At 48.4% G+C, this 14,827-nt stretch overlaps 1 protein-coding gene across 1 annotated transcript in view; it reads left to right on the forward strand.

Annotated features, from left to right (window-relative positions):
- Nucleotides 1-2,072: 2,072 nt before the first annotated feature.
- The window catches only part of PROM1 (prominin 1), a 94,891-nt gene continuing 82,136 nt past the window's right edge, over nt 2,073-14,827 (forward strand). Inside the window, exons 1-2 of the mRNA XM_068542270.1 lie at nt 2,073-2,136; nt 8,273-8,716. Coding sequence (XP_068398371.1) covers nt 8,494-8,716 — 223 coding nt within the window. The 5' untranslated portion in view covers nt 2,073-2,136; nt 8,273-8,493. The remainder of the gene's footprint in view (nt 2,137-8,272; nt 8,717-14,827) is intronic.

A 14,827-nucleotide genomic window follows, 5' to 3' on the forward strand; every position in this document is an offset into this window, starting at 1 on the left:
TTACAGTTTGCCTAAGGCTGCTCAGAACACATCTTAACATTGTGTTCTATGTTTACTATTTATTCATTCATTTATTAAACACCTATGATGGCCCAGGTAGAGTAGGTGTTGGGGGTATGAAATGGATAAAAACAGCTGAAGCATTCAGTGCCTGCAGGAAGACTGATGGCCAACCATTTCAATCCACACTACATTATCTGTCAGGAGAATACAGGCCCCAGAGGGTTTTATGTTATCTTTGGGGCACTGGTATGTTAGGATAATCATGGGCTCTGGAGGCCACATCTGGGTTCAGATTCAGTGCGTCACTTACTAGCTCTGTGACCTTGGGCAAATTACTGAAACTCTTTTAGCGTTATCTTTAAGATGGAGATAATACTATGCTGCTGTTGTTGCTAAGATTACATGAAATAATGCACATAAAGCACTTGGCATACTGCCTCATCTGTAGTAAGCATTCATTAAGTTTCAGCTATCACCACTATTATTGTTATTATTATCATCATCATCATCATCATTATTAGGAGTAAAAATGAGCTTCGTGAGGCATAATTATTTTTACTTTGCAGACAAGGAAACAGGCTCAGTGAGATTAAGCAGCCAAAGTCACAGTGATGAAAAGGGACAGGGCCAAGATTTGAGGCAGGGCAGAGCTGGCTGCCCTCAGGAGGGAAGAGCTCACCTTTGGTCCCCACCCAGAGAGGGCTGCCCTTGAGCAGAAGTGCTGGGGCCTCTGGAGGTGTTCAAGCAGAGGCCCTGACCAGTTTCAGAGGGAGAAACAGCAGGCCTGATTAGATGTCTCAGGGCACCACCTAACTTTGCATGCCTATAGTGCAGTTTTCAGAAGTTTCCTGAACTAGCATTTATCCAGGAAAGATGCACATTCAAGATCAGTTTAAACTTTAAATCAAACAAAAATAATGCTCTTTCGAGCACCTGTTTTATGCTAGATTCTGGGGTAAGTGAAAGAGCTGTTGAGTTAACCTTCCTGGCCATCATTCAATTGTCAGTCTGTCCATCCTTCCATGCATCCATCAATCCATCCATATCACAAACATTAAACACCTGCTGTGTGCTAGACACCGTCCGGAAGGTGCTTTTCTTCCATTAGTCTTATTTTTCCTACCAGAGAGTACCCTCCACTCAAGATAGGAAGTAGTGAGTGAGGAGTGAGGTGAGTACAGTTAGAAGAGGGAGTGGTTACTTCTGGCAGAAGGTCCCCATCCCTCAGCTTGAGGGGATGGCAGGCAACGCACAGCCAAGAGACAGGTATGAAATGAGTAATGAAAGCTCCGTGTGCTTGGAGCTATAGCGGATGCCTGTGTGCGTACATGGGAGCAAGGGCTGCTTTTTGCCGGTTTTATAGCTCCAGCCACTAGCATTACGCTTGGTACACGCTAAGGAACCAAATGATTGGGGGTTTGTTTTATTTGAGTAATTTTTTTTTTTTTTTTTTAAGTCTTGGAAACGCAATAGAATCGTCTAAAGCGGCAGAGGGAGTCAACCAAGGCAGGTCTGAGGTGGAACCAGAGAGATGCGAAGTTTTTAGAAGAGAAGCGGCGTTCCAAGTAAACCGCTCAGCCTGCCTCAAGGAGGCGTGGGTCCTGTGGGAGGGACGTGTTCTGTGGAGCGGGACTCTAGCCTCAGGAAATGGATGCAGCTAGGTCCCAGCGGGTGCCCCGGGGTATCGTGGCGAAGCTGCTCAGCTGGTCCAACCGGGAGCGCGCGAGCCGAACTCCAGGATTAGCTATCTCTGAAGTACCGAGTCAGTCCCCACCGGCCACCTGGCTGCGCGCTCAGCTCTCCCGCCGCGGGTGAGTACATTTCAGGAAGCAGTGCATTGCGGCAGCCTCATTCGCAAGTCCCGCCCGGGAGCTGGGGAGGCCGCAACAGGTCCCAAGGGCACCCTGGGCCTCGCCGGCGCGCCTCCAAGGCAGGCGCCTTTCCGGACCCGCCCCGTCCCGGGGTCTGGCCGGCGCGCGGGGCAGCGGGGCGGCCTCTCCGGAAGCCATCCCGGTGGTCCCCGAAGCCGACTCATAAATCATTCATGAGCCGGGGCCGGGCGAGCAGGGCTGGGAGGAAAGAGGGGGGCGGCAGCGGCGGCGAGGGCTGACCGGTAGCTGGACCGGGCGCACGGTGAGTAGCCGCGTCCTCACGCCGGAGCTCGGAAGGTGTCTGCTGCCCAGACCCGGGGGCTGAGTGCACCCCTTTCCAGAAAGCTGGGGGCGGGGAATGGGGAATGGAGGGGCTTGCTCTGCTCCCTTCTCCTCCCAACCCTCGGCACCCCCTCCCCGGCGCCGCGGCAGGTGGTGCGAGCCCGGGAGCGTCGGGGGAACCAGAGGGGCTGCAGGGCCGGCAACGTGGACCCTGCGAGAGTTCCGGGCAGGGCGCAGACGCACGCAAACTTTGCGGGCTGCGTGGTGGGTCTTCTTTCCGCCCACTGGAGGGGAGCTGGCGGCTGTGGCCAGGTTCCGGGGCGCGAGCAGGCGGTGGGAGCGCGAGTGGGACCCAGACCCCGAGGCCACCGGCTCGTTCTCTGAGAGGGCGGCGGACGAGGCGAGGTTGGTCCGGGGCTTGGGAACTGTTCGGCGGTGAGGGGAGTCCTGGGGAGTGGAACGAGGGGTGCGGGACACTGACCCTCCCCAGCTGGGTATGGAAAGGGGTCACCTTCCTCTGGTTTGCTAAAAGAAGTATGCGGTGCAATCGACCATCACAGGAGGGGGGCTCTGGGGGTGCCATGGGAGGCCTTATCGCCTTGCCCATCTGGGAGCGCACGCACCCCTGGCTTGATGCATCCCCCCGGTCCGCTTTGGGTGCACAGCGCGGGGACCTTTGGCGATTGCCTGATGGAGAACGGGATGATGGAGGCGCACCCCGCTGGGTTAGGCGCCGGCCAGGACAACAAAGGGAAGCGTGGACAGAGGAGGAGCTGCGCGGTGCGGGAGAGTCGGGGGCCCCAGGTCAGTTTCCTCGAAAGCCCTCTCCGAGAGCGGCGGGGGATGCGATCAGGGGTGCCCGGGGCACACGGCTTAGGACGGCGACCCCAGTCCACGCCAACCCGCGCCTCGGCGGGGAACCGGCGCCGACTCTCTCGGGGCAGCCAAGTTACTCCGGCAACCCCCTCCCCCAGGCGACGGCGGATTCCTCGAGTCTCCTGGCTTCCCGCGCCCGCCTTGCCGCCCATCCTTTGTCCCGCAGCCGGGGAGAGGTTCCTGGCGCGGAGGGAGCGAGGGCAGGAGCGGCCCCGGCCTGCAGGTGGGTTGGAGGGGAAGGCTGGGGAAGCGGCGCCACCAGCTTTCTGTAGCAACAGGTTGCGCCTGTAGCCCGCGGCGGCTGCTGACCTTGCTCCTGCCCGGGCTGGAGGAAGGTTTTCCCGGGTTTCTGAGAGAGGCGGCTGATCTTTGTTAACACAAGCAGGTGTGACTGAGGTCCTTGAACGTCCCCTCCCCCCATCCCAACAGAGACCCACCGGAGACCCAAACAGCTGCTGTTCTTTGGTTGCTTGGACCGTATGAAATTGCCGTTTTCGCAAGACTTGAATATCACCAACTTCCTATTATTCAATGTGTGTGAAGTTAACTAGTTAGGCTTTTCTCACTCATTTGTGAGTTTCCTCCTTCAGTGTTCTGGAAGCTGTTCTGCCTGTCAGGGTGAGCCTCGCGGCCATAGTGGAGTTGAGATTATTGCTGTTCGCAGGGGCAGTCCAGACCCTCAATCGACGGCCAGTTGTGTGTGTGCCAGGCGTTGTACCTATTCCATTTCCAACCCTCCCACGCTATTTAAAACACCATTTTACAGACTAGCAAAAAGGAAAGCGTGGAGATTGTAAGCAGCTGCTGTCACAGCTCATCAGTGGGGCTAGAGACTTCCCAGTCTCGAAAGCCAGGGCTCTGGTCCCTGCAGCAGCGCCCCTTAGTTTAGTTTTGTTTTCTTAATGTATCCCATAATTTTTAAATGAACTTCCTTATGAGTTCCACGCTGGACTATTTCTGTGTATCTAGTAAGGTGAAGCAAAGTGCATCAAAGGATAGGTTGAAAATAATAAAACTTTAAACCAAATATTGTTTCGTCGGGACTGTTTAAAATATGAAGGAAATCAGTTTTGCAGGGGTCAAGAGTTCGCTCTGAGATTTGATCAAGGTCAGGATGCATTGTTAAAAATGACAGAAGCCAATTCTGGGTAATTTTAGCCAAAAAGGGACTGGTTACTGGGTGGCTTAGCGAAGTGACAGAAAGGCTGGCTAGCCAGGCTCAGGAGCCCGGAGGAGTGGGACTCAGGACATGCAACAGGACCCCTGATGGGTGTATGGCCATGGCTGCCACCATTAGACTCTGGCTGTGGCTGCTGGCATGTTGCCATCATTGCTAGGATGAAGTGGAAACTGCCTCTGCCTCAGTGCGTCTCATGCACAAGCCCAGGAGTAAGCATCTGATTGGCTGAGCCTGGGCTCAGTTTGGGCACCTCAGCTGGCCTCACAATGAGAGGCAGGGCTGCCACCCCCCAGACTCACAAAGGTGGGCTCAGAAGTTGGGCATCTCCCATCCACCCGCCCACCCCGCAAAAACCCTAGATAACACCTACACAGATCCTTTTAAAAGAAATTCCTTCAAAAATTCCATCAAAAAGAAAAAGTAGAGAAGAAGTGAAGCTGGATGGTCATTGTATTTGCTTTTAAACCAGTGTTCATGGAAGTGCCGATCTCTGGACCCCAGGCTCAGAATCATGTGAGGTATTTGCTTAAAATTCGTGTTCTTGGGTCCCTTTCCAGGAGACCCAGGAATCTTCATCCCATAAACCAGAAAATGGTGAACCTACCTTATTCATTAGTCTAGTGCCTGTTTGAGGAGAGAGGCCCCAAGGGAGTGATTTCCAAAGCCTGCTAAGTCAAGGATTGCAGCTGAAAAAGTATGGCCCCCCAGAGTGGTAGACCAGTTGTTCCGTCATGGATGAATCCAGTGAGGAGACAGTCTGCTCCCTGTGTTGGAGGAAACAGCTACAAGCAATCCAACACCTCCCTCCCGCGGGCTGTAGACTGCTCATACACAGGTGCTTGACCAATTTTGAAATAGGTCAACATGACCATTTTGTGTCAGTCTTCTCTCTACCTGCCACCATTTGATGTCAGCCATCCTTATTGAGTGCCTACTGTGCGCCAGACTCCAAGGGTACGGAGAAGATGAGGAAGTCAGGGACCCCACCAAGCTGTTGGGCTAGATCAGTTCAATGTGATACAAGAAGGGCGTTTGGGGTGCTTTTGCCTTACGTCTGTTGTTCTGCAGTTGCGTTTGGGAAGATGGAGGTGTCTTTGGAAAGCGGCATGGATTAGCCAGGAGGGAACTCAGGAACAGTGCTGGCTCTCAAACCTTAGTTGTCTAAGAATCTGTCACCAGGGGAGCATGTTAAAAATGCAGATTAATGGGCCACATCTCCAGAAATGAGGTCCTATAATTTCATTTTAAACACAGACTCCGTTTTACGCTGATGCGGCTGTTGGGTCGGGAGCCGTCTTGGGTTTTCTGCTGGCAGTTCCCTGAGCTGCTCTCAGTGGCTCTCGCTACCTAGTGTGCTTTCCCAGGGAAGTACCCAGACCTTCTTTTTTGAAACAACGATTCAAACTGAGATGAAACCCTCTTCCTTTTTGCCTTGACTTTTATCCATTGTCTAGTGTTTCATAAGTAGTGAGATGTTCCTAAAAGTGGTCTAAACTTTAAGAGGGACCTACCCTCTGGAGCAAGACGCACGTGCTGCTCAGGTGCTGCCCTGACTCAGTGGAACACCCCATCTTTGCATTTCCGTTGGGATTTCTTTTCCCCTGCTTCTTCACCGAGGATGTCTGGAAGTCTGTTTATTCATAGCTCTCCCGGGGGCCTTCTGCCATTTCCCTCCCGCTGTGTTTCCCTCTGTCCCCAGCTGAGGCTTGGTGGCATTACCAGGAAGTCAGTCTTTCTTAGCAGCTGAGCCTCTAATCCGTCCAGCTGCTGTGCTCCTGCATGTCCTTTAGCAGATAACAAGATAAGACGGGAATGTGGTGTGTGCCTGTGTGTGTCAGTGTGTGGAGTGTACGTTCCTGGTGTGTGCTTCGTCTCCGTGAGTTGTGTGTCACTGTGAGTGCATGCACGGTGTGTGTGACGTGTGTGTGCATGCCCACCTGCCTGCCTGAAGCAGCACGGTCCTATCCTACCTGAATAACCACACGCCCCCTCTCCTTTCGCTTCTTCCTCCTGCCCTGTGCAGCCCTGCAGGCTTCCAGAGAGGGGCCTTGCAAAAGCCGACTTGCTTTGTTTCCTCCTTCTTATTTGTTCTCTCTGGATATGATTTGAAGTCTGAGCAGGGTGCTGGTTCCTGGTAGAACCAGTGAAAAGCTAGAGCACTTCAGAGCCTGAGGACATGTTGTTGGCAGCAGCCATGCCTGGCAGGGATTGCCCTTTGGAAACGGTCCCCAGGGTCCTGGTGTGTCTGTGTCTGTGGGTGAGATGGACCTGGAAGCTAGGGGTTCCATGAGGTTGGCACTCTGTGTCACTGGGGATCTGAGCAGCCCATGATTTGATAACGGGAGAGTCAAGCGTCATTCCATTGGCAGGCCTGTGCAGAAGTAATAGGAGTGGTTATGAGGCTTAGAAGATGAGGCAGTATCTAAGGGGACCCGATATGAATGAACGTCTTCATTCAAATGGCTCATTAAATCCTACCTCTTGTGTGGAGCTTTCTTCGACTTGGTGGAATATAGGTAGCGGGTCCTCTAGCCTTTTGTGCAGTGAGTCACTTTCTTGGTAGTCCCTCTCCCCCATCTTGCAGTGTGTGTTTCAGGAGCACCCTGTCTTTATTTTGAAAGTTCCTGAGTGTGTATCTGATGTAGAAAAGGAAATCAGGGTGTTCCTGACCCCAGAAAAGAATGGGCAAGCAGAGTATCCCAGTTGTTGTTTTTTTTTTTAAAGAGGAACTTTATTAATTAATTAATTAATTAATTTTTGGCTGTGTTGGGTCTTCGTTTCTGTGCGAGGGCTTTCTCTAGTTGCGGCGAGCAGGGGCCACTCTTCATCGCGGTGCGCGGGCCTCTCACTATGGCGGCCTCCCTTGTTGCGGAGCACAGGCTCCAGACGCGCAAGCTCAGTAGTTGTGGTGCATGGGCTTAGTTGCTCCGCGGCATGTGGGATATTCCCAGACCAGGGCTCGAACCCGTGTCCCCTGCATTGGCAGGCAGATTCTCAACCACTGTGCCACCAGGGAAGCCCCCATCCCAGTTGTTTTTTATTCATCTAGCCTGTTGCAGTGGTACAAGCAAAGCAGCTGTTTTGGCTTATTTGGTTTTATATTCAGCAGCTCTTAACTGATAGCCAACTGTATGCCTGCCTTATGTTCAGTTCTGGGGAGAGAAACTCGAGGAGGACGGGTCCACGCTGCCCTCACTAGACAGTGGGCTGGTAGCCGATTTCAGGTTCCTAATTTTTCTCCCTTTCCCCAGGGGAGGGCGGGAGTCTCCCTCTGCTCTGCCTCTCATCGCCTGGACCCCGAGTCATCCAGGTGGTGACTTGGGACAGGGATTTCCATCAGGGCTACCTGATGAGCATATTAGACAGAAACCAGTGTCACTGGTCTTAAAGAGCTTGTTCCCTGCCCTTGAGGCCATACTTGTCTTGTTTGGGCTGGGGGTGAGTGAAGGTGGGTTGAAATGAGATCAGTGAGCACATTAATAAAATAAAAGGTGGAGTAAGACATATCTCCAGAGATGGGGAGAACAACCCAAAACTGGAGGAAAAATAAGCATCTCATCTATTGCTGGGGGCCTCTGCTTCTCTGACTGCGAGGGAGGGCTCTGTAGGGAGAGTGTCTTGGAGTTGGGAGAGTCCAAACTTGGGCTTTGAAAGCAAACTGCTGGGTTTGAATTCTACCCCACCATGAATCAACCATGGCCTCAGGCAAGTTGCTGAATTTCTGAGTCAGTTTCCTCATCTGTAAAATGGGATAATGCCTTAACCGAGGTCCTACCCGTAAAGCATGTAGAACGTGTCTGGAATGTGGTAAGTGCTTAATGAATATCAGTTTCCAAGACCACACACTCGTTACACTAGCTGGTATTTCTGGGTCTGGCCCCTAGCATGGAACCTTCCAGCTTTCCTGCCCCTGTGCCCTGAAGCAGGCTCTGTGTTTGCTTCCTCCGCAGCGGATTAGGCTGAGGGCTTGCTCTAAAGCCTTGCAGCCTCTCCTCCAGGGGAGCTGCCGGTGCAGGCAGGCTGCAGGCATTAGTGACCCCGCCCCTTCTCTCCCTGCCAGGGATGGTGCTTTGATCGACTGACCGTACCCCCCCAGCCGAGAAGGTTCTCTGCCACCCTTCACCGCATGCCAACCCAGCGAGAAAACCAAGGATTCCGCAGACTCAGTCCTCGCCGCGCCTCTTCCGCACAGAAACACACTCCTGTCTTCCCCAAGGCTTCCAGAACCTCTGAAGAGGGAGGCCCCCAGTTCTACCTCATGTTTGGGGCATCTTGCTAGCCATGGCCCTTCTCCTTGGCTTCCTGCTGCTGCTGGGGCTTCATGGGGACACCATGTCAGAGGGGCCGCCGCCATCATCCACATACATTCCTGATGGTTTGGAATTTGAATTTCCTTCAACGAACTATGAGACCAAAGATTCTTATGAAGCTGGACCCACTGGCATCTTCTTTCAAATTGTGCACATCTTTCTACACATGGTGCAGCCGAATGCTTTCCCTGAAGGTAAGTGCCAGTGGCGGGACAAGATACAATATATCTCCAAACATACTCACGGGCACACACACGATATTGTTTGTTAATGACAACACGATCAGTGCAGAATATATTCCGTATATTAAAGTATGCGATTCAAAGTGATTGAATTGCACAGGAGCAGAAAGTATTTAGCCAGAAGTTAAGAAAAATAAATAGGTTGTCAGGAATGTGATGATAAAATGAAATCAAACTGTGTTGCTGTTGTTTTTCCAATTCTTTATCCTTCTTCCCCTCCTTTTTTGTTTTGCTTTGTTTTGTTTTTTGGTTAGAGTATTGAATTATTCTCAAGTTCATACCAAAGGTAAAAGTTAGGGTAAAAATGCAAATTCTCTGTCATCAAACGAGTAGTTAATAATGACCTCTCATGGCCATTTAAAGTTACAAATTTAACTCTCTGCCACCCACCGCAAAATGCAGTTTTGACACTGCTTAGGGCAAGGCCAGGGCGGACCATACCTGTTACCTGGGTAACTTGTTTGCTTTAGGTCTAAGAGTTTGAGTGTGAAGCCAGGAGGGAACTTTCATGGCATCGTGCTGTTGTTTTGTGTGCGTACTATCTGGCCTTACCACTGCGGCTCATCTGTACTCGGAAGTCTTCCGGGTATATGTTTTCAGGAATGGGATTATGAAAATTTAAATGGTCTGTGGGAATTGTTTGCTATTAGGGTTTGGCAGTCTAAATTTTTATTGATTTAATGTTAGGTCTAGCTTAAGTTTGTTCTTTAAACTACAAAGATTTGAATATTATCAGTGACTACTAAATATTATAAAATTTGTAGTAATCTTTATCATCTTCCTTAGCTGGCCAGCCATTGTTCATAAGCAGATTATTTGTGTGTGTGTGTGTGTGTGAGAGAGAGAGAGACAGAGACAGAGACAGAGAGACAGAGAGAAAATATATTTAGTGAACTTCAGCACCTGTTTATATTATGAGCAGTTTACAGATTTTCTTAATATACATTTACATAGAATTTTTTACATTTATTTGTCTCAGATTAAGCAATTGAAACAGTTTGAAGTGTAGTTTTCAATTTTTTGTTAGTTTAAATTTCGATTCAATGAAGTAAATCACCCTGAGCCCTACTGTCACAGAAGAGAGTCCTGAACAAGACTGCTTACTGTTTATGTCGCTGCTTGAAAGACTAAATTTGGAAATCCAAAGGACAGAAGTAGAAAACAAATTGAGTTTATTTATTCATGTTGAATACAAATTCACTCTTCTCAATAAATATCTTTTTGTTTACTTTTGGACTTGATGTAAATATAATTGAATAAATAAACCTACTAGTGTTTTTAGTCTTGGCTTCTTTGTATTTTTATGTAAAAAGCATAGAATTCAGTTGTTTAATACGAATTTACAGTGACTTCTTTAAAAAGATTGTGAAGTCTCCTGTGTCATTCTAAGACAGATCATGTAATTAATCCTGTAATCTCTTTCCATATGTCGTTTTATTTTTCTCCCTCTAGATTTCATGTGAAGGCTTCCTCACACTTGTTTCACAAGGGAAAACAGTATCTTTAAAGGTCTTCATTCAAATGATCAGGTTAAAAGACATCCTGCTTCCAATGCATTCTAGGGTTTTCACCACCAACATCATGATTAGTCTAGAATTTAAATCCTAATGTAATCTGAGGGTGTTAGCCTTGCTTGTCCCTTGACCTTCGTCAATACTTATTACTTCAGAGAAAGAAATTCCCAGAAACAGACCAGCACTACCCCTTTCAGAAAAAATTGTCAGGTTGCTTAGAGAATATAATACTGAATTTAGCAGGTGCTGTCTTGGTGTGTTGGCTTTCTTCCACCATCCCATTATTCATATTCTTTCACCCAGTTACTAGGTTTCATAATAGCCTCAAAGTGCTCATTAGGTGCTTTGCAACATAAAGGATACTATGAGACAATCATGGTTTTTCGTGGGGTTTTTTTCCCCTTGGCACGTGACTTTTTTTTAAAATTGAAGTATAGTTGATTTACAATGTCCTGTTGGTTTCAGGTGTACATCACAGTGATTCAGTTATACATATATATATTCTTTTCCCTTACAGGTTATTACTAAATATTGAGTATAGTTCCCTGTGCTATACAGTAGGTCCTTGTTGGTTATTTATTTTATGCGTAGTAGTGTGCATCTGTTAATCCATCCTCCTAATTTATCCCTCCCCTCCCCTTCCCCTTAGGTAACCATAAGTTTGTTTTCTATGTCTGTGAGTCTATTTCTGTTTTGTAAATAAGTTCATTTGTATTTTTTTTTTTTAGAGCCCATATATAAGTGATATCATATGATATTTGTCATTCTCTGGCTTACGTCACTTAGTATAACCTGTAGGTCCATCCATGTTGCTGCAAGTGGCATTGTTTCATTCTTTTTTATGGCTGAGTAATATTCCATTGTATATATGTACCGCATCTTCTTTATCCATTCATCTGTTGATGGACATTTAGGTTGCTTCCACGTATTGGCTACTGTAAACAGTGCTGCAATGAACACTGGGGTGCAGCAAGCCCCACAGCAGCAGAACTGGCTCTATAAGCCAGGATTTGGATGCAGTGCTAGTTTACTGAGTAGTCTTTACTCCCACAAAAATATCTGCATCTCTTGGGCTCTTGTTTTTTCTCTGTTCTCTCCTCCTCTCCCCAGGATCTGCTGTAAGGCACGCACACTGTGCAAAGTGTTAGCTCATTTGAATCTCCCAGCAACTTTGAGAGGTAGATGATGGAGGTAGATGGTGGTCTTATTTCTATTTATTACATCCCCCTTTACAGATTGGAAAACTAAGTCAGGACAAGATTACATGTTCAAAGCACACAACTAGCCAGTAGCAGATTGAGAATCCCCTGTCTCCAGGGCTATTTTTCCTATATTCTACAGCTTACTTTGTGGGTAATTGATTTCCTTTTTATTTTATCATACTGCTTTTTAAAATGATCGTGAGTTACCGTGAAAAATAGTAATGTTTGCACATTGAAAGCGCGCATTGCAGAAGATTATCTGGTGTGGATGGTGAGCAGTGCCTTTTCCAGTTTTGGGTGTCTGTGATGAATTTGGCATAAATCATGACCCAGGTCTGAGCCTTTTTAATGGAACAAGTGGAAAAAAGTCTCCTCTGCTTCTGTTTTATTTTATTTTATTTTTAAATAAATTTATTTATTTCATTTATTTTTAGTTTTGGCTGCGTTGGGTCTTTGTTGCTGTGCGCGGGCTTTCTCTAGTTGCGGCGAGCGGGGGCTACTCTTCGTTGCGGTGCACGGGCTTCTCACTGCGGTGGCTTCCCTTGTTGTGGAGCATGGGCCCTAGGTGCGCGGGCTTCAGTAGCTGTGGCTCGCGGGCTCTAGAGCGCAGGCTCAGTAGTTGTGGCGCACGGGCTTAGTTGCTCCGCGGCATGTGCGATCTCCCCGGACCAGGGCTCGAACCCGCGTCCACTGCATTGGCAGGTGGATTCTTAACCACTGTGCCACCAGGGAAGCCCTGCTTTTATTTCTATAGAAATTTTCTAAAATCATTTTCCACTCTGTTTTGTCATATTTTTAAATTAGATTTTAGGATGGTTGACCTATTTGTAACAGCATTTTCTGCTAATCTGATTTGCTCCCGGGAGTTGGTGGGTCTGGGGGTGGAGCTGGAGAAGTGGTAGAAGTGGGGAAGAGGGAAGAGTTAAGCTTGGTTTCCTCAGACTTTGAGATGCCACCAGGATGTGATATTAACTGAGAGTCTTTCTGTTGCAGGTAACAGAAACCTATTAGCAAAGGCAATCGGAAAAGGGGTTTATCAACAACAAGGTCCTACTGTATAGCACAGGGAACTACATTCAATATCTTGTAATAAACCATAATAGAAAAGAATATGAAAAAGAATATATGTATATGTTCTTTTATATATATATGTGTGCGTGTGTGTGTGTGTGTGTGTGTGTGTGTGTGAGTGTGTGTGTATATATATGTATAACTGAATCACTTTGCTGTACACCAGAAACTAACACAACATTGTAAATCAACAATACTTCAATAAAAAAAATTTAGAAAAAAAGGGGGTTTATCATCAGGACTCCAGGTTACTTCATGACACTCACGGGGGTTGGGGAGGGGATCAAGATGGGAGCCAGGGACTCGACCTGGCTCCCATCTTGGCTCCTCTCTGCCCCGTGGCCTCTTCATTCCTCCTCCTTCCCACCCCCCTTTCTGGGTTCTCCCATCCTGTAATCCTCCTGGTGGAGAACCAGGCTGCCAACGTCATAGGTTTCAGGCCAGCGTCCTGGAGAGTGAGTGGCTGGGCATTCTCTCTCTTTTAGTCCCAAGTCTCAATTCCAGTCCTGCCCGGGGCCAGTCACCAAGCACGGGCCCTTCGGGTGACCGTGGCTACGGTCACACCTCATGCCTGGGCCGGGTGCTGCGAGCCTGGCACTGTGAGGCATTGCTGGCCCCGTGGCATCACAGGCAGGGAGGTGGTTTCCAGAAGAGGGGTGGCTGGACGGACAGCCCGATAGGTGTGTCCGTGCCAATGTCCACCTAGTATTAGGATGTTTTATTATATCCAGCACCTGTGTGTTCTTACTTAATCAGACGGAGCCAGCACTGTCTTCTTTACATCACGTGACTCAAGTTGGCAATGGGCCTGGCCATAAATAAGGTCATGGAGGGAAAGGACTAACATTAATTGATCCTGTCTCCCCAGTGTCACTCACTGTGCTGGGCAGTCTACGGCTGTCATCTCTTTGCATCCGAACAATTGTAACAGCAAACAGCTAGTATGTGCCTGCTTTCAGGGATTTGAACAACTCAGCAACTCTGTGAGCTAGGGGCTATTAATCTCATTTTACAGAAGAGGAAGCTGAGGTCCAGAGAGCTAACTGACTTGACCAGGGTCACGGAACTAGCCAGTGGCAGAGCCAGGGTTTGAATTCAGGCAGGCTGGGTTGATTGTCCAGGCTCATAGTTGCCACTTGTATTTTGCTGATAAGAGAAGTGAGACTCAGGGAAGTTAAGGGAGTGTTCCAAGGTCACACACACTGATGGCTAAGGGACCAAGCCAAGGTTTGACCCAGAGCCCTGTGATGCCCGCGCCTGGGCTTGTCTCCCCCTGTGCTCCCTGGAAGGGGGCGTGTCTGGCGAAGGCACTCCTTTAATCCATCTGATGTGTCTTCTGCTTCATAGTACAGCTTCCAGTGCTAAACTGAAAAATGAGTCCTGTTGATTGTGTTCCCATAAGCTTGTCCACAAAGTCCTGAAACATGCCCCTCCCTGCCTTCCTGTAAGTGAGCAGTAGAGGTAGGCTGTGCCCTTCTGGAAAATAAATGTGTGCCAGTGCCGTGAAAGACACAAGAAGGAAAGCTTCCTGGTCTCTTCAAATACATGCAGGAAATGAGAGATTAAGTATGAATGTAAATAAAGAGAGGCCACCCCAGCAGCTGCTGGATGAAGCCTATGTGGTATTAGACATCGCTGTCTACTGGGTGGGAGAGAAGTTCTAAAATGTACACTTGGAGAAGCAGCTGTCCAGTGTGGTCTGGATGGGGCAATGCTGGGGCAGAAGCATACAGCAGGAGGGACATTACAGGAGGGGTGGCCTGAGGCAGGCTTGCCACGTACCCTCTGCTTGGCTGGGGTCTAGATTTGGAAATGAGCCCAACACTTGAGTGGTAGTGATGAGCCTGCACTCTGGAGCCTCTGCCTGGGTTTGATTCCTGGCTTCTATGTTGACGAGCTGTGTGACCTTGGCCAAGTGACTTAAACTCTCTGTTTCTGAGTTTTCCCTCTGTAAAATGAAGATAATAATAGTAGTACTTAGGGGATCATCATAATATTTAAATAATATTTATAAAGCAATGAGGACCTTGTCTGATAAACTAAGTGCTATATAAGTGTTTGTTGAGTAAAATATGAATGTATAAAACCCATATTCCTTATAAGCTTTTAAATTAATCTTACATCTTGATGATCACATGAACAGAAGAGCAAGTATTTATTTGACTCCCACTGTACTGGTTTCTTAGGGATGCTGTAACAAATCATCACAAACTGAGTGGCTTAAAACATCAGAAATTTATTCTGTCATAGTTCTGAGAACCAGTAGTCCAAAATCA

This window comes from Eschrichtius robustus, chromosome 4 (assembly GCF_028021215.1).
Source record: "Eschrichtius robustus isolate mEscRob2 chromosome 4, mEscRob2.pri, whole genome shotgun sequence".
Classification (NCBI taxonomy): Eukaryota; Metazoa; Chordata; class Mammalia; order Artiodactyla; family Eschrichtiidae; genus Eschrichtius; species Eschrichtius robustus.